Source organism: Oncorhynchus kisutch, linkage group LG21 (assembly GCF_002021735.2).
Source record: "Oncorhynchus kisutch isolate 150728-3 linkage group LG21, Okis_V2, whole genome shotgun sequence".
Taxonomy (NCBI): Eukaryota; Metazoa; Chordata; class Actinopteri; order Salmoniformes; family Salmonidae; genus Oncorhynchus; species Oncorhynchus kisutch.
In genome coordinates, this window is record NC_034194.2 from 21,416,823 (window position 1) to 21,437,285 (window position 20,463).

General features: G+C 41.4%; 1 protein-coding gene across 5 annotated transcripts in view; it reads right to left on the reverse strand.

The window, feature by feature from the left end:
* Positions 1-1,785: 1,785 nt before the first annotated feature.
* Positions 1,786-20,463, reverse strand: part of LOC109866421 (CD2-associated protein) — a 97,134-nt gene continuing 78,456 nt past the window's right edge. For all 5 annotated transcript variants that reach the window (XM_020455099.2, XM_020455100.2, XM_020455098.2 and 2 more), the window contains 7 exons: positions 16,446-16,590; positions 15,874-15,983; positions 12,288-12,400; positions 11,765-11,848; positions 6,827-7,086; positions 6,385-6,448; positions 1,786-4,275 (listed from right to left, as the gene is read on the reverse strand). In XM_020455099.2, coding sequence (XP_020310688.1) covers positions 4,234-4,275; positions 6,385-6,448; positions 6,827-7,086; positions 11,765-11,848; positions 12,288-12,400; positions 15,874-15,983; positions 16,446-16,590 — 818 coding nt within the window. In that variant the 3' untranslated portion in view covers positions 1,786-4,233. The remainder of the gene's footprint in view (positions 4,276-6,384; positions 6,449-6,826; positions 7,087-11,764; positions 11,849-12,287; positions 12,401-15,873; positions 15,984-16,445; positions 16,591-20,463) is intronic.

A 20,463-nucleotide genomic window follows, 5' to 3' on the forward strand; every position in this document is an offset into this window, starting at 1 on the left:
AGAATAGACAACGTAGTGAGAGTTCAGATAGTAGACGAGAACAGAGGGCAAAAAGGTGTTGCAAATTGCCATTGTGGCATTGCTAGGACATTGGATGTTGTTGCTATTGTGTGACGGTGTCAGTGAAATTGACTGTAGCCTCTGACAGTCACTCTCACTCTGCAGGACAGCAGTGCTCCAAGAATCCACATTGATTAGGTTCGATCTGTCCAATGTCATATATATGCATGTAGCTTATGGTTGTCAGGCATGCTTAAGGATCCCTAGAGAATGCACATGCGTAAAAATAAGTTTCCTGTCATTTAATTACAGAACTCGGTTTCCAATACATCTACCCTGTTCGGGTGCTACTGTGCATTCAGAAAGTATTTTTTCCACTCATCAATCTACACACAATACCCAGTAATGACAAAGCGAAAACAGGTTTTTAGAAATGTTAGCAAATGTATTAAAAATAAACTGAAATACCTTATTTACATAACTATTCAGACCATTTGCTATGAGACTCGAAATTGAGATCAGGTGCATCCTGTTTCAACTGATGTTCCTTGAGATCTTTCTACAACTTGGGAGTCCACCTGTGGTAAATTCAAATGATTGGACATGATTTGGAAAGGCACACACCCGTCTATATAAATTCCCACAGTTGACAGTTTGTGGAATTGTCCGTAGAGCTCCGAGACATGATTGTGTCGAGGCACAGATCTGGTGAAGGGTACCAAAGGCACCTAAAGGACTCAGACCATGAGAAACAAGATTCTCTGGTCTGATGAAACCAACATCGAACTCTTTGGCCTGAATGCCAAGCGTCACATCTGGAGCAAACCTGGCACCATCCCTACGGTGAAGCTTGGTGGTGGCAGAATCATGCTGTGGGGATGTTTTTCAGCGGCAGGGACTGGAAGACTAGTCAGGATTGAGGGAAAGATTAACGAAGCAAAGTACATAGATCCTTAATGAAAACCTGGAAACTCAGGACCTCAGACTGGGGCAAAGGTTCCCCTTCCAACAGGACAACGACCCTAAGCACACAGCCGAGACAATGCAGGAGTGGCTTCTGGACAAGTCTCAATGTCCTTGAGTGGCCCTGTCAGAGCCCGATCGAACATTTCTGGAGAGACCTGAAAATAGCTGTGCAGCAACGCTCCACCTCCAACCTGACAGAGCTTGAAACGATCTGCAGAGAAGAATGGGATAAACTCCCCAAATACAGGTGTACCAAGCTTGTAGCATCATTCCCAAGAAGACTCAAGGCTGTAATTGCTGACAAAGGTGCTTCAATAAAGTACTGAGTAAAGGGTCTGAATATTTATGTAAATGTGATTTCAGTTTATTTTGAATACATTTGACATTTTCTAAAAACCTGTTTTCGCTTCGTCATTATGGGATATTGTATGTAGATTGATGAGGGGAAAAAAACAATTGAATCAATCTTAGAATAAGGCTGTAACAAAATGTGGAAAGAAATCAAGGGGACTGAATACTTTTCGAATGCACTGTATAAAGTCAGCTCTGATTCATCCTAGATAGGAGAGCTACTATATGCTTCCAAGATAGGTCCACATGCTATTAGAGCAAGGGAGTCTATCAATTCAGCTGTGTGTCAATATTCTCTGCTGCTTCCATTTACTGATGAGTAAACATGTCCTCTGGCTTTACCAAGCCATGAAAAGGACTCCCCGTGAGGGTGTGGTGTACCTACGAAAGACGAGATCAAGCTCAACCAGTGGACAAAATCACATAACACAATAACAAATGATTATAAAATAATCTGGTACTCATGAGTGTAAATAAAGATATTTATTCATTTAGGAAAAAAAATATCTAATTTCATGCAATTTCACAGCACATGTAAACAAGATCACTTGAAGATGTTAAATGTGCACATATTTCCTATTTTCTTTGCATCAAATAATGGAATGTACAGTAATTAAGCCAAATAACCGTTACATGGATAGCCTTTTCTTTATATATACATACTGTATATATCTTTGCATGATTATCTCTTTAGTCAACCTCAACTTAGAATGTAGCCATGCGAAACATGGGGGGATGGAAACGAGACATTACAGATTCTTATTGCTTTAGGGATCAGCATGTCAACAAGGCCAAACACACTTACAAACCTAAAATCCAACCTCAGACACACACACAGGCTCTCAGGCTTCCTTATCATATACACATGGACACACACAGCCCGTGATCAGGAATGCTTTCTTTTAAGGGATAAGATAAGCCTGAGGATAGTACACAGCTTGGTGTACTCTTGTGAAGGACAACATATTTCCTGGATAAGACATTTTGTGAGATCAGTATATATATATATATATATATCTCAAAACTTTGAAATACCACATATGGAATCATGTAGTAACCAAAAGAATTAAACAAATCAAAATAGATTTTAGACTCCTCAAAGTAAAGGCAAGGGGTGACAACTTTGAAGAATCTAAAATCTATTTTGATTTGTTTCATACTTTTGGTTACTACATGATTCCATATGTGTTATTTCATTGTTTTGATGTCTTCACTATTATTCTACAATATAGCAAAAATAAAGAAAAACCCTGGAATGAGTAGGTGTGTCCAAACTTTTGACTGGTACTATATACTTAAAATGTAAAGCAATAATTAACTTGCTAAAATATAATATGCAGAAGGATGCAGACAGAAGGCCATCCATAGTGTTCAGGAGGATCTGGAGTCGAGGCAAACATCCTTCTGATCATCATGGTTAAGTAACACATTAAGAATCATCAAATTGCTGCATAAAATAGATGCAACCGATGCTTTTTTATCAAAGGCGATTTCTTTCATGATTTGTCTGAGCGGTACACAGAATGCATACCATCAAAAACACCTTGTATGAACTCCTTCTAGGAGTTCACCCTGCTCACACTAATGTTGGGTCCATCTTTAAGGCTTTCAACTTAAACTCTAGCAGGGTCTCGGAGTCCTCCAATACCATTCGACAGTCACAACAGATGTTTCACTGACAAACAGTGGTGTTGGCGATGCATAAGTAAGGTGCAGAGCTTAACCATTCTGTATGAAGTAGATCTCTTCCCTAATGCCTTTCCATTCAGCCTCTCACTTACAGTACTGAGAAATGGCAGAGATACTGTGTACTGTCCAGTTAACCTCCATGCTCCATGTTTGTAGTTGGTCAAAGCATAAAGACATGTGACACATTCAGAACAACATGGAAACAGACACACAAACGGTCACTGCTATACAGGACTTCAGGTCTCATCTGGGAGGATGGAAAGAGATTGCTCACTCTTTAAAAGTACACATGGCTTTCCTTTACAGAGAAAGAGTAGGAGATAGCATGTGGTTCATAAAAGGGGTCAGAGCATTTGGCGTACAGGAGAACAACAATCAATGAGTAAGCCACAATCTTTACAGTGGCATGAAATAAAATGGAGTTTTAGCCCGTAAAATCACTGGTGCTCTTTTCAAGTATGGCTATTATTGGCTGTATTTGATGGTACTAAATATAGGATCTATATTATACACCTGTACAATGACTCTAATTGCTCTTTCTGGGAGAACCTTCTCACATAAATTGTACAAGAGAAAAACGGCCCTCTGTGTAAGCACATCGTCAGTAGACTTTAAAAAATATATATCATGCAGCAAGCCTAAACCTTTTGATAAATGTAAGCTACCAATATTAACACTAAGATTTTTTTAACAGGCACAATAGTGATACCCTGGATAGGAATGTTAGGAAAAAATAAAATAAAATCTCCCTAATGCCAAAGCAATGGAGTACAACACCGCCATAGCAACAGACAAATCACAATATCATTCATTATGATCTAAAGATGCTAACATGGATACTTACCTACTTGGAAGTCGTAAAAAATAAGAAAACAAACGCCAATAAAAACTATCGCTTCATACAGAATCAGTAGTAGTATTGAGAGCAATCCTCACACATTCCCATAGAGAATGCCAGTCCAGCACAGTAGAAAGGCCTCAATCATTTGTGTTGGCAAAACAAAACAGAAACTAGAATGTAACAAAAAACATATACATCCGTATTTAATTACACCTTTATATAACTAGAAAACCTTCATGTGCAAAAATGTAAATCTTACAAATGTGGAATAGGTTGATATCTAAAAGGATTATAGGAATGCCATCGTCCCCCTCCTGAGTCTCTGCCCAGCGGGGTCAGGGAAAGACAGATAGGTGACTGATGTTCCAGGCTGATTGGGTCAGACTTCACGTCGACTGAACTGTCTTCTTTAATTTCTCTATCTCCATCTGAAAGGCAGGCAGGAACACACACAGTGTCAGATTTAACAAATTTTCTCATGCGAAACCAGCATCAGATACAATTCTGATAACATCGTAGCTAACAGCCTCACATGGAAGTATGCATCAGCTCTTGAATTTAATAATGTATTATTTCCACTTGTGATGCAAATGAACCCATCCATAGCATAGCAGGGATTCTTCTGTCATTGTAATCATTGGGCGGGCTGTGTAAGTGTTTTTTTTTGGTCGCCTAAGTGCAAACAGTGTAATTATTATTAAAAAAATATATGTAATTTCCAGGAGTTAAAAAATGCTTTAAGTGTAGAAAAAAATTATGGACCTATATCTTTAAAAAAATAATATCATCTTTGAGAACAAACAATAACCAAAGTAAAAGCTAGACAGTCCGGAAGAACTTAAAATTCTAAAAACAAATTTAGCTGAATTGATTTTGGTATTATGTTTGAGTATAAAAAACACAGCATTAGTAATGGCAAAATGCATAGAATTGCAGGAAACTAGTTTTAAAACTACAATGCGTTCTCTTAGCGCCATGGCAGAATATGTAGAGTCATAGGAAATTAGCTTTAATACTTCAACATTTTCTCTCAGCTGCATGGCATAATTTGTAGAATTGCAGGATATTCGCTTTAAAACGGCTGCACAGAGCTATGATCAATGACAGGAATAATAGAGTTCAATCATGAGTCACCACTAGGGTTGCAAAGCAAGAGTATATTACTGGAAACGTTCAAATATTGCTAGTAAATCATCATCAGTAATCATCTTTGACCCTCTGTGTGGCCTTATCACATGTAAAATATATGAACAAGTTTAAAATGTAAAAATAGAATGACAAATCTGTAAAATATTATCCTAAACAAACTGTGAATACCATTGGTGTTTAGTATGAGGGTTTTAACATGACATATCCTTTAAAAAAAAAAAAAAACTTTTTATGTTTTTGTTGTAAATGTTTTGGGGACAAACTGGTGGCAGTTGTGAAAAAATAGTTTGAAGAGTTGCCGAGCTAAATTGGAAGAGTTGCCGAGCTAAATTGGAAGAGTTGCCGAGCTAAATTGGAAGAGTTGCCGAGCTAAATTGGAAGAGTTGCCGAGCTAAATTGGAAGAGTTGCCGAGCTAAATTGGAAGAGTTGCCGAGCTAAATTGGAAGAGTTGCCGAGCTAAATTGGAAGAGTTGCCGAGCTAAATTGGAAGAGTTGCCGAGCTATTTGAAAATAATGCCACTGTTTTCTCTTGAACCATATGGTCTAGCCACTCGAAACCCAATATGGACACTGATATTTAAAAAAATGTAATACTATATATATGAATACATGTAAAAGTTATGCAAGTATAAATTATCAAAATCCTAGTCACCACAACCAATCATTACTGTGAGGTTGTGGCACACTGACTCACAGCATGCCTTCTAATTAATAATTTCATGCTGACCGTCGTTTGAATACTAATAGGCAGGTTGACTGAAGATGGCAGAAATTTGCAACGATATGAACATCTCTTGCATTCAGAGAAAAGCTCTCACTCAGACGTAAATGGAATACAAAGATGAGAGAGAGAGCGAAAGAAACAAAGGGAAAGAGGGAGAACAGGAAAGAGATTGGGGGGGAAAAAAATCAATAAGACAAAAATTAAGGAAGAAAGCTATGGATTATTTCTGAATGAATGCAGACAGATACTTTAGTTCCCAGTCTTAAATAAGACCTCTGCAGTGCTTCTGTAAATCAACATGTGGACGCAGCAACAGGGGGTTGAGGTAGGAGGAGGGGAGGGCAGAGAATCTTTAGCGGGGTGGATGTGTGTATGCTTGGGGCCCAGAAGGGGGTCTACACAGGCCTGCCTCCCTTCACTGCTCCTGGGGAAAAGGATGGACAAAGTTGTGGTAGGCTGGGTCTCTCCCTGGGTAGTGCCAAGTAGGGCCATAAAGCATCCCGCAGTGTGTGTGCGTGTGTACTCGGCATGGGTGTGTTCAATAGTACTGTGTGTTCATACCTCTCACTCTCTCCAGCCCATCTCTCACCATCTGACTGGACCCGTCAGGCTAACACACTGTGACAAGCTGTGATGTAAAGATGGACATGGTGATCAATTTACCTGCAGGGCCACTCGTTTCAACTTCTCCTCATCCAGCTCGCTTCTTAGCTCTGCCATCTCTCTCCTGCAAAGCAATGCCAAGACGTTCACATCAGTGCTTGCCTGGCTAGCATCTGCTCAACGATAAGATCACATCACCATCAGCTCTGGCCGACCAGGCTTCACTCAAGTTCTAACAGTGACTCGTCTATACCTCCCTAGAAACAAGCCATAGGGCACTATATAAAATATTATTCTGAAAAAGGTACACAAAGAAAAATTGTTGACTGCTATTTCTTGCTAGCTTTGATAATGATGAAGCTAAAGGATCTTAACAATGCAACATTTGCTTGGAAAAAAGGGCTTGACTGCAAAAACGACGCACTATCCCTTTAAAGTCAGAGTTTGAGCGCAATACGTAGGAACTGAACAACATCATCTAAGGAAAGTGGTAGTTAGTTACATTTGCTGCGTCTTGAGGAGCTCCACAGACAGCAGCAGTTCTTTCATCTGGGATTGGAGGTCCTCCAGCTCAGACCTCTGCTCCTCTGGCTCTGCCCTGGGCTTGGGCTCTGTGCTGGGGCCTGGGCTGTGGCTTCGGGTGAAGCTAGGGCTGGGGCTTCTGCAGCCAGGGAACGACACCAGGTAGGCTTTTGACCCCTCCGACAGGGATGGGCTGGGCTTAAGGACAGGAGACTGGGAGTGTGAGCTGTGCATGGAGGGCTGTGGACACCAGACACATACTGTTAGCTGGACAGGGGGATCCTAAATATTCTTGCCCTGGCTGTGACACTCCTTTAAGCTTTCTGAATGATTTTGACTAATTAAAAGTCTGTTTCTTTGCTCAAAACGAATCAAGTCAATGTTTCTGGTCATAACATACATTAGTCTTTAGCCACGAGACATCACTGCATAGGAGGGAGCTACAGTAGCCATTTTAATCACGCTGTTGTTGAGCATTATTGTACCTACCGAAGCTGCGGAACATTTAGATTGAACACAATTGATTCCATGTGTTTCCTTCTGAAGTTATGTCAGGGGTGCTTTAATACTGTGATCTTCAACCTCCATCGCCTGGGGGATATGGTTTTCATTTATTTATTTTTGTCAGAGGGTCAACATCTTTAATTCAACCTATAGGAGTTCTGAGCCCACAGTAATGGGGCTTGATGTGCAGGGATTATTCACTCGATTTGAGTGGTACTGATAAATGACGGGTCTGGTGGGTCCTTTGAAAGGGCCTCCAGTGGGGCTGGTCTCCTCACACAGACCATCACAAGGGCTCTTATTGCTCCCAAATCATGATATCTCCACTGTGAAGTTTCCCCACAACCTCCAGCCCATGGTCTGTCAGCCAATAATACAAGGTGTGCCTTAATGTGGACGATAAGATGGGACGTGAAGCACATACAAAATCTCTCATATCCTCAATGCAATTATAGTGAAAGCCGCATGCTAACTGGAAGGTGACAATTAGCCGCCTGTGTTTAATGGGTTGGTGTGAGTCTGGGAATAACAGGATGAAGACAGCATGCCTTCACTATAGAGAGCTCTGGGGATTTGTACGGTCTGTGGAGAAAGGAGAGGTTCTAGAATGACCATTCTAATGGCATGGTTGTTAGCATGGAGGTGGAGGACGTTGTACTCCCCTCAGTCTCCAGCTGAGCATGGAAACAAAGTCTTCATTAGAAAAGTGAGGATGCGCTTCATCTCGCATCTGCAGGACAACTAGCTAAGTTATTAACAGTGTCCCAGTGTGACTGTAGCCTAGCCTCCTGTGCTAATGAGAACCACCTGCCTTACACTGGACCTGAGTGTGTGTGTAGGAATGCAAGAGAATGATTTAGTGAATGTGTGCGAATATCTGCGTTAGTGCGTTTGACTCAAATCAAGTGTTATTTTTCACATGCGCCAAATACAACGGGTGAAAACCAAAAATTCAATAAATGGCGCTATATACAGTACCAGATAAATGTGTTTGAGGTACACTATATATACAAAAGTATGAGGACACCCCTTTAAATTAGTTGATTCAGCTATTTCAGTCACACCTGTTGCTGACAGGTGTATAAATCAAGCATGCAATCTCCATTAGAAAACACTGGCAGTAGAATGCCCTTACTGAAGAGCTCAGTGACATTCAACATGGCACCATTATAGGATGCCTTTTCAACAAGTCAGTTCATCAAATTTCTGCCCTGCTAGAGCTTCCCCGGTCAACTGTGAAGTGGGAACGTCTAGGAGCAACAACGGCTCAGCCGCGAAGTGGTAGGCAACACAAGTTCACAGAATGGGACCGCCATGTGGTAAAGCGCATAGCGCGTAAAAATCTTCTGTTCCAAACTGCCTCTGGAAGCGAAGTCAGCATAAGAACTGTTTGTCGGGAGCTTCATGAAATGGGTTTCCATGGCCGAGTAGCCGCATACAAGCCTATGATCAGCATGTGCAATGCAAAGCGTTGGCTGGAGTGGTGTAAATCTCACCGCCACTGCACTCTGGAGCACAGGAAATGTGTTCTCTGGAGTGATTAATCATGCTTCACCATCTGCCAGTCCAATGGACGAATCTGGGTTTGGCGGATGCCAGGAGAACGCTACCTGCGAGAATACATAGTGCCAACTGTAAAGTTTGTTGAAGGAGGAATAATGGTCTGGGGTCGTTTTTCATGGTTTGGGCGAGGCCCCTTAGTTCCAGTGAAAGGAAATCTTAACGCTACAGCATACAATGACATTCTAGACAACTCAGTGCTTCCAACTTTGTGGCAACAGTTTGGGGAAGGCCCTTTTCTGTTTCAGCATACATTTTTATTTATTTAACCTTTACTTAACTAGGCAGGTCCGTTAAGAACAAATTCTTATTTACAATGACGACGTAGTGTACATGACAACGCCCCCCCCCCCCCCGTGCACAAAGCGAGGTCCATACAGAAATGGTTTGTCGAGTTCGGTGTGGAAGAACTGGCCTGCACAGAGCCCTGACCTCAACCCCATCAAACACTGTTGGGATGAATTGGAACGCCGACTGAGAGCCAGGCCTAATTGCACATCATCAGTGCCCGACCTCACTAATGCTCGTGGCTGAATCGAAGCAAGACCCTGCAGAAATGTTCATACATCTATTGGAATGCCTTCCCAGAAGAGTGGAGGCTGTTATAGCAACAAGGGGGGGGGACCAACTCCATTTTAATGCCCATGATTTTTTGAACGAGATGTTAACCATGCTGGTGTCCACATACTTTTGGTAATTTAGTGTACATATGTACATGAAGGCAGGCTAAAGTGTACAGTGTAAAAGTGAGTGTAATGTGTGTGTTTGTGTTGCGTCTGTATGCGTGTTTGTAGTGTATGTATGTTGGTTTTGTGTGGGAGTGTCAATGTAGTGTGAGAGTGAGTGATTATATGGTGTGTATATATAGTCTAGTGCAGTGGTCGCCGAGGCATTCCACCAAGGCATTACTCGTTTTTTATTCATTTTGTGATTCTTGCGGTAGGTGCACTTGATTCAGCAGCCCTAGTGCCGGGAAGCCAAAATGTTCCCATTTTGAGTCATTTCATGTGTCTGAAGGTAGAACCCCGCCTACTCGGCAGGCCCAGAGAGCAAATCAAGTTTACCTAAAGGCCAACCGCTGACCAATCAGATAGCTCAGATCATCATGTCTGCAGTTTCCTTGAGCCATAGATGTAAAAAGAAGCATCTAGCGCACAGCAAAGTTAATACTGTGATATGTCCAAACTTTTAAAACCATGACTAGAGAGAGACTCAACGAATACAACAAAGCGCTGCAGTTTTTATGAGTAAGTTAATGTTGAAGTTATTCAGCACTGTCAACACCTTGTTCAACACATTTATATTGTATAAGCATTAAAATGCGCGTTCTCCCTACCTCCACTCACGCTACAACCAGCACTGCAGCTGCAATGAATGAGTATAGCAGTGTTTCGATAAGCTTGTGTTGTTATTATTAGCAGCTTGTCTCTTTTTTTATATAGAGTAATATTAAACTTCATCTGGACATCGGATTAATAACATGAATTGGTGCATGAGGCAGAAATAACGGAATGTGACTTGAGTTTCACCATCAGCTGGAGGACTGTCCCCACCTTTTCTCCCCGCTGCCCTCTCCCTCCCCTCAGACTGACCATCAGATGCAGGACATCAGTCCAGTAAAATAAAAAAGCGAATTATGCTCACTCAGCTGTGTTTTACAAGTAATACAACACATGATCTATTACTAGTATGATCATACCAATTAAAAAAATAGTTTTTATTTCAAAATGGTCTGAGAAGAACATTGGCAGGGCAATTCAACATAGCCAATATGCAGTGATAATGTATTAGCCATATAGCCTACTACAAAACCTCATTTCTAAGTAAGTGTTTTTAATAGGTTAATGTTGAATAGGCTTTTGAGGTTTTTGAAGTCATGTTTAAAAAAAATCTGAGCGGTATATCTCGAAATGCATTTTGACTCAAAGAGATCTTGATTTAAAAAAAGGTTGGTGACCACTGGTCTAGTGAGTGTGCGTAGAGTCAGTGCAGGTAGTTCAGGTTATTATGGCTATTTAGCGATAATATAGCATGGATGGATGGAGTCTTTGGCAGATTTTCGGGCCTTCTTCCGACACCGTCTTATATAGAGATCCTGGATGGCAGTGAACATGGCCCCAGTGACATACTGGGCTGTCGGCACCACCCTCTGTAGGGCTTTGCGGTCAAGGTCGGTGCATTTGGCATACCAAGCGGTGATGCAGCCAGTCGAGATGCTCTCGATGGTGCGGTTGTAGAACACTGAGGATCTGATGGCCTATGCTAAATCTTTTCAGTCTACTGAGGGGGAAGAGTCCGATGCCATGCCCTCTTCACGACTGCACGGGTGTGTATGGACCATGTTAAGTCTTTAGTGATGTTGGCGCCACAACACTGTTGTGTGTACGCCAGGCTTGCGACTGTGCTGTCCTGGAGGGATCAGGGTTCATCAAGATAAGAGGACAATTTAGACATATTAGTGAGGGATTACTCAGAGGTACTGAGAGAGGTCTCCAAGACGTATCTATGACTTAACTAAAAACCACCAGATGGTTGCAGTCCATTTTTCATGGGATGTATTAGTTCATTTCTATAGTCAAACCTTAGACATATGCTTTGCTGTTCTTCTTTTGGGGTGCTGTGTCCTCTGTATGAATTCTCCACTGAGGGAAAACATTGGCTGAAATGACTAACTTGCAGCAATAGGATGCATTTGGGACGAATGACAAGTGTCTGAACTGAGATAGATCTAATGTACATTGATCCATACATACAAAATAGTTGTTTTGGAATGGTTCTAGGTGTACCAAACATACAAGTTCAATACAGGACAGACACTGACCAATACGATCAGACACGTCAATGTCATCGTTACCTTTCTTGTGTCTATCAACTTTGGTTTGGGTGCTTCCTCCTCGTCCAACTTTAAGGTTTTCTCCACGCTGATGTCCTTGTTTGGCTGAGAAGACAGAAAACAAATCACAACAGGTCTGCTCAGTTTATGACACACCTTGTCAGACACTGACTGAAACACTCTGGCTTGTCATGTTCCCCCGTTTCTAATGGAGAGCTTTCATATTACTCTTCAGGGAACTCAGTCAATCAAAGACAAATCGGAACGACCCGACAAGTCACCTCTCAGCCCTTCAAGTAAGTCAAATGTCTTTTCAATTGGGCGTTTACTACCCTGTTCCTATCTCACCCCAACCCATCATGAGGTGCAGATAAGGAATATGGTGATGTACATTTAATGTACAGAGAGGTCCTGCATGTGGAAATTCTGAGAGGAATTTGATGTCTCAATGTAATGTATGGAGCAAGATGAACACATGGCGTGTGGGTGTGCAGAGTTGTGTGTTCTCCGTAGCATGTTGATATTTCACGGTGTGTGTACTCACCGAGTGGCCTCCTCCAAACTGAGCGGGCAGCCTCCTGCCTGGCATCTTTGGCCTGTTAGCGGTGGGGTGAAACAGCTTCTCGGAGGTAGACGACAGATCAAAGCTCATCAGTTCTTCACAGAGGAAGAGGAAAAAAAGGTAACATTTTGGATAACCATTTTTTAAAGGAAAACGATTTTACACATTTTGTAATTAATTATAGGTCATATTTCATAGAAATATGGAAACACTGGACAGTTACTTTAAGACGGTCTTGAGAATTGTATACTTTGAAACATTGCCACACAGTATGACACCATCTTCAATCACTATAACACAAAGCCATCACTACAATCTAGGTAAGCACTATATAGTCCTATTTAAAGACTATAGACAGGATCTTAAGTAAGATTGCAGAACTCCCAGAGGAGTGAAGATGGAGGTAAAGGAGAATGAGGAGTGTGTTTCCGTGTTTGTCTTCATGCCCTGAGCCCATGGGGCTGATGACCTCTGGAGCTGAGAGCCATCCTGGTTTTAGCAGCTATTTTGTCGCTTTTAGCGGTATGGCTCACAGACACGACTCCCTATCCTCCACACTGTCATTATTAGGCAGTGGGCCATAGCAAGCTATCTGTATTTGTTTTTTGGATGATTCATCTCTGTCGAGGGAAGAGCTGTTTTTTACGTAGTGTATATTTACATATTCTGAAAACATTTCCTTTTGTTGGCAATGCCAATTTGTGCTATTTTTTTCAAAACGTTTGTTCAGGCAAATGCTGCTGAGTACTAAACTATAAACCAATCAAAACTTTGTACTGCAAGGTACTCTATACACTCTGGCCAGTATATTAGGTACACCACCCGTTTCACAAAAATGGTTAACCCCTATAGACAGTGAGTCACGTGGCTGTGGCTAGCTATATGAAGCAGGCAAGACAGGCATCAAGGCATTCAGTTACTGTTCAATTGAACATTAGAATGGGCAAAACGAGTGACCTAAGCGATGTTCAGCGTGGTATGCTCGTAGATGCTAAGCGTGCCAGTTGAGTATCTCAGAAATGGCCAGATTCTTGAGCTTTTCACGCACGACAGTGTCTATTGTTTACAGAGAATGGTGCGCCAAACAAAAAACATCCAGTCAGCGGAGGTCCTGTGGGCGAAAACAGTTTGATGAGAAGTCGAAGGAGAATGGCAAGAATTTGGCCACAAACAGGCACATAACGGTGTGCAGAACTGCATCTCGGAAAGCACAACTCGTCGGTCCTTGTCACGAGTGGGCTATTGCAGCAGACAACCACACCGGGTTCCACTCCTATCAGGTAAAAACAAGAATAAGCGGCTCCAGTGGGCACATGATCAACAACATTGGACAATTGAGGAGTGGAAAAACGTTGCCAGATTCATTGTTCTCGGCATCGGCCCCCCACCTACATTCTGAGAACTCGCCTCACCTAAACTCCCTCGTCTTCACCTTTCTGTCTCTCTCCATCCTTTACTCTCTTCCTAAAAGCTCTTCTCTTAATGTTTTTCCTATTTGTGATTGTCCATGGCGTGAAACGAGAGGATGTAAACAGAAACAACCTCCCCTTTCCGTCTATCCTCTATCCTCCTTTATCCCTCTGAACTCAGGACACAAGCTGAAAAAAGATCTTTCCACGGGTTTAGAGGATTAAATCAACACATTAGCAACAACAACTCTAAAATATATATATATTTTTTAAGTGATTATGTATTTAATGGGCAAAGCTGTCCACATACCTAAGAGCATTTGGTAATGTGTCAAAGTACACCTGAATTGCTTTAAAAAGGAAGCAGTGACTGACATTAAACCCATGCGTTTCAGAGTTTAAATATGTCTCCATTTTCATCTGTGATAGAGAATCATTGTCAATCTACCGATATGCTTCAAAAGGGCAAACAAATCACAAAATACGCATAATGTTAGCAAAACTAAGTTCTTAATGAACACAAAAAGCGTATTGCACCTTTTAAAAGTTGGAAGCCAACATTTAAAATAATGTCCAAATAAGAATAACCCAAATGAAAACTGAATTATGAATAAGGGTTTTGAGCTCATTGCCCTCCCTTTAGGTCAGTGTTTTCTGCTCTTGGAGCCATTACTCCAACATCCTGTTGCAGCAGGAGGAGCAATCCCCAGTAGCTACTAGTACACCACTTTAAAATTAATTAAGCACTTTGAACTATTTTGAGTTAAAAAAAATATATATTTCAAAAAAGAAGTTACTTCAGACAACCAATACTGTTATTTTTTAAAACCATAAAAAAAACTAAACTTGGACATCATTGTACATCTTTCCATGCGCGATAGAACAGCATAGTATATACTGCAATATTTTTATCCCCACCATACTGGATGCTCCTCTCCTCAGTTTCATCATCAAAACAAAAACAATAACAAAAGTGCTGGGGCGACCAGTGGCGCCCTTTCACCTGATACAGATTACAGCTTTTAAAAGGAGCTGGTTTTTTACAAACAAATCTCAATTTTTATATAGAAGGTTGCAGACACCTTTTGTGATGTCACATGTTTTTAATTAAGAAACTTACTACATACAGCAAATCACATCATCAAATCGTCATTCTTACTGTGTAGTATGGGGGCCTTGAAAAAACATCCTTTTAGAAAGAGCCAAGCTCTCAGTATAGTGATGCAGGTCTTTAGATGTTGTACAGTAAACACAAAATTGTGTAATTCCGAATTTTAAACGCAATGTTATATTCCCTTTTGGGTGACTCGAGCGGTTCCATTTTCAATGGGAAATGCAAACATAGTGTCTTAATAGGGCATTGGGCCACCACGAGCAACTAGAACTGCATCAATGCACCGTGGCATAGATTCTACAAGTGTCTGGAACTTCCTGTGTGGAAACACCCCATGCTTTCAATTGCAGTTGTCACGATACCTTACAATACCTGATTTTCCTTGGCAAAAAGGCAAAACAGGTTAAACTCTTTGGTCCTTTAAAAAAAACGTACTGTTTGTGAAATATAGTGTGCTATAGCTTGGAAAAGAAACGTGTGATTCTGGGTGACAACATAAGGCTGTTTGTTTCCAACAATAGGACTGTTTTCCTCAGGAAATTTAGTCCACTTCATGTTTTTTTGTTTTCCATAATACTGGTATTGTGGCAACCACGTGTAACCATGCCAGCCCAGGAACTCCACATCTGGCTTCTTTACCTGTGGGATCGTCTGATACCAGCCACCCGGACAGCTGATTAAACCAAGGAGTATTTCTGTATGTAATAAAGCCCTTTTGTGGGGAAAAACTCCTGATTGGCTGGGCCTGGCTCCCCAGTGGGTGGGCCTATGCCCTCCAAGGCCCACCCAGGGTTGCACCCCTGCCCAGTCATGTAAAATCTATAGATTAGGGCCTACTTCATTTATTTAAAATTGACTGATTTCCTTATGAAATGTAACTCAGTAAAATTGTTGAAATGGTTGCATGTTGCAATTATATTTTTGTTCAGTATAATAATATTATCATGGAGCTTTATAATTGTGGAAGTGAAGTGTGTCTTGTTCAAGGTCTTAATGCTCAGAATGTCCTCAAAATAAAAGTTCACTTCAGCAGAGCCATACATACCCATGTCAAGGGCTTTGTCCCCCCAGTCACCGGACAGCGTTTTTGATTTAGTGGGTAATGTTGGCTCAATGTCAGACTTTGGTCGCGTGGAAGGCACCTCTCCATTGTGCCTGTATATGGGGGAAACCAACATCAGTAACAGTAGTACCATTAGTAATTGTTGTAAACAGTAGTGGTACAGTGAGACCATTTTATTTGCATATGTGCCTGATATTTTGCTATGCGACCTGGAATCTTTATTTAGGAGCACTAGTACACCTAGAAAAATGAAGGATTCTGGCTTTATTACCTGTAGATTTAGAAAATAGCATATTTCAGAAGGAATAAAATGTCTAAAGGCATGACAAACAAAGAAACTAAATACATTGGTTTGTTAGTGTTTACATTAGTTTATTAACATTATTATGCAACATAGAGGCATGAGTCAGACTAGGCAATGTTGTCCTTCCTCAATGTGCAGTGTATATACCCAATATGTGACCCTAGACGGCTCACACACCGGCCGAATGGATGTTTGAACGGAGGGAGAGATGGTAGAAAAGAAAGACGGGCAGAAGTACGGGGAAACTTACTTGGACCCTGGGGAGGGTGCGAGAGGCTTGTCTGGTCGTTTTGGAGGGAGGCTGGCTGGTCTTCCCTTGCTTGGCGGGGGTACAGGTTTCTTGGGGGGAACCAGAGGGGCAGTAGGCTTTAACACTTTGTGATCTGTCTTGTCACCTTGAGAGAGTGAGAGAGAGCGAGAGCGAGAGATTGATTCTGAATCAGCATGATCATTGTGATCAAATATTTCTTATAGTTTTATGGCACGAAGCCAGAAAGGTTGATGGTTGTTTTAGGTGCCTTCATTTTTCATTCTCAGCAGCCAGGAAATGTTAGCATCTGTCCCAAGGCAACTCCCCTTCGGGCTCGGGAGAGGCGAAGGTCAAGAGCCATGCGTCCTCCAAAACACGACCCTGCCAAGCCACACTGCTTCTTGACACAATGACCTCTTAACGCAGAAGCCAACCACACCAATATGTCGGAGGAAACACCGTCCAGCTGGCGAATGAAAACAGCTTCCCGGCTGCCACAAGGAGTCATTGGACAAGGAAATCACGACCGGCCAAACCCTCCCCCAAGGACACAACTGTGCGCGTCCTTATCCAATTCAGAGGTTGGAAGAACTGTCCACATTTACTTTTCATCAGCCAACAAAATAAGTAGGCCTAACAAACAGCAAAAGTACTAGCCTATGTCAATCTACTACCTTGCATAGAACCAAATATTCTAAACATTGTCTGGGACAATTGTGGGATGCAATAGGTCCCAAATTAATACAACCACTTGGATAAAAAAATAATATTCAAAAGCAAATGGGGCTGACGCAACAGATCAGAACATTTAGCTTAAATGCTTGATAAACTATTTCTTAACATTGTAAGCGCAGCAAATAAATGTGAATGTTCCAAAATGCAATCAATTAGTGGGAAAACACCATTCTCAAAAATGACTGCAAGTGCAAAGCTTTTATTATAAAAAGGTACATTTTAATGTTGAAAATGATCTTCCCCAAACTTGAAACTCACATGCCGCGCATGTATGCTAGTTAGGCTCTATACCCGTTGTAAAGCAGATTAATGTGCTTAATTGTAAGACGTTTTGGCCACTTTAGTTGTGAAACAATTCTTATAAAAAAATATAGGCCTATGGGCTAGGCTAAATGAGGTGTGCCACTATGATTTGAAAAGTCGGAAAAAAAGAAGAAAAAAGGCATGTGCCGTTTCTTGTCTTACTGCACACAAGCTGGACATCATTCCAAGTGATACGCTAATAGTCACCCATCAGACTGTTCTTGATTTAATCTCGTCTTTACAAATACTAAATAATGTGTGCATTTGTTATTTATTTAGAATGGAACATTGTCATGCACATGTCTCGAAACATGGGCAGGGGGAAAAAATACATGTCATCTATGCATTTAAATACCTAATGGAGGACACTTTTCACATAGTTCATTATCATGCCAGCCAGGTAAGCTGTTGTAAAGAGAACCAATGTGTTTAATATTAGGAAAGTTGAGAAATAAATATTTAGTCAGCCTATAGAAGCTGATGGGATCCTCTTTTTAATAGAGAACATCAAAACTCTTGTTCTCTCATGCAATTGCATAGCCTATAGAAATGTTGCGCAACATGAGCTCATGGGCTCTCATTAAGTGTTTGATTAGATTTTCTAAGACATTTGCATTGACGTAAGAGTGATTAGAGGGACAATAGAGTGCTGAGTACCAGGCAGTTAACGAGTTTGGTAGGCTACTAATGACCAGCAGCAGCATCAGAGCTTGGAGAAGCTAGTTACCGAGACTAAACAGTCACGTGGAATTTGACTGTGGTCATGACTCGTGACTGCCAGTGTGGCGGTAATACAGTCACCGTAACAGCCCTACCTGGAGCTACAATATATATATATATATATATATATATATATAAAAACTAAGGGTGCTTTGAGGATAAAACAAAAAGTAAATTTACATACATGAAAGAAACGTATTAATAAAAATATTTAGGCTACATTTAGATTTGAGTCAATTACCAGACACTGGTAAATACATATGCCGAAACTGAAAATGATACCTAAAACATAGCCCAAAGTACAGGACATTTACATAAGAGTTAGTTGTATATTAACAGTGCGTTCAGAAAGTATTCAGACCTCTTAACTGTTCCACATTTAGTTACATTACAGCCTTATTCTAAATGGATTAAATAAAACATTTTCCTCAATCTACACACAATACCCCATAGTGACAAAGCAAAAACAAGTCTTTAGAAATGTAGACAAATAGAAATGTTACTTACATAAATATTCAGATACTTTGCTATGAGACTCGAAATTGAGCTGGATTCTGTTTCAATTGATCATCCCTGAGATGTTTCTACAACTTGATTGGAGTCTACCTGTGGTAAATTCAATTGATTGAATGTCTATACAAAAAGGTCCCACAGTTGACAGTGAATGTCAGAGCAAAAACCAAGCTATGAGGTCGAAGGAAATGTCCATAGTGCTCCGAGAAAAGGATTGCGTAGAGGCAATCCAAATCCCAGGATCTGGGGAAGGGTACATAAACATTTCTGCAACATTGAAGGTTACGAAGAACACAGTGGCCTCCATTTTTAAATGAAAGAAGTTTGGAACCTCCAAGAGTCTTCCTAGAGCTGGCCGCCCAGGCCAAACTGAGCAATCGGGAGAGAAGGGCCTTGATCAGGGAGGTGACCAAGAACCCGATGGTCACTCTGACAGAGCTCCAGAGTTCCTCTGTGGAGATGGGAGAACATTCCAGAAGGGTAACCATCTCTACAGCACTCCACCAATCAGGTCTTTAAGGTAGGAAGTGGCCAGGAAGACACTCCTCAGTAAAAGACACATGACAGCCAGCTTGGAGTTTGCCAAAAGGCACCAAAAGGACTCTCAGACCATGAGAAACAAGATTCTCTGGTCTGATGAAAACAAGGTCGAACCCTTTGGCCTGAATGACAAGCGTCACATCTGGAGGAACCCTCGCACCATCCCTACAGTGAAGCATGGTGGTGGCAGCATCATGATGTGGGGATGTTTTTCAGAGGCAGGGCCTGGGAGACTAGTCAGGATCGAGGGAAAGAAGAACAGAGCAAAGTACAGAGAGATCCTTGATGAAAACCTGATCCAGAGCGCTCATGATTCACCTTCCAACAGGACAACAACCCTAAGCATACAGCCAAGACAATGCAGGAGTGGCTTCGGGACGAGTCTCAATGTCCTTGAGAGACCTGAAAATAGCTGTGCAGCGATGCTCCCCATCCAACCTGACAGAGCTTGAAAGGATGTGCATAGAATGGGAGAAACTCCCCAATACAGGTGTGCCAAGCTTGTAGCGTCATACCCAAGAAGACTCTATGCTGTAATCGCCACCAAACCCCTCCCCCCCCCAATTGAATCCATGTTAGAATAAGGCTGTAACGTAACAAAATGTGGAAAAAGTCAAGGGGTCTAAATACTTTCCGAATGAACTGTATATATTAGGTCATGGTCTTCTGGGCTCACAAAATCCGTCAGAAGAGAGGCCTTTGAGATGTCTTCACCAGATAGATCAACCTCCCTGGCTGTTCCCCCTCAACCAGTGACTCATTAGTGTCAACTAAATCACCGTATTAACAGCACACTCACAACACAAACCCTTTGTCCTACATTCAATCTGACAACTGATCGTAAACAGCACCTTCAGTCATTTTATACAATTGAGTGTTCCACTCAGTGTTCCACTCTCTCTCAATCATAGATTAGGCCACATGGAGTTAATTTATTTGATGAATACTCTGGAAGAATTATTAATTGTAAACGTGACCATCCCAGAGAAGGTTAATTGAGGTCAGGAAGCTGATTACCTACCGAGCTGTTTCCTGTTTGGACCCCAGGAAGAGTAGCCGCTGGGAATCCTTATGAATATAAAAAAAGAAATGCACGCCCACCTTTTCCACTCTTATCGATATTTATTTTTAATTGCTAGGGACATTTGTTTTTAAATGCCAGGTAAATGTTAATGAGCGCATGCAAACATGTACTACTAAGACAGAC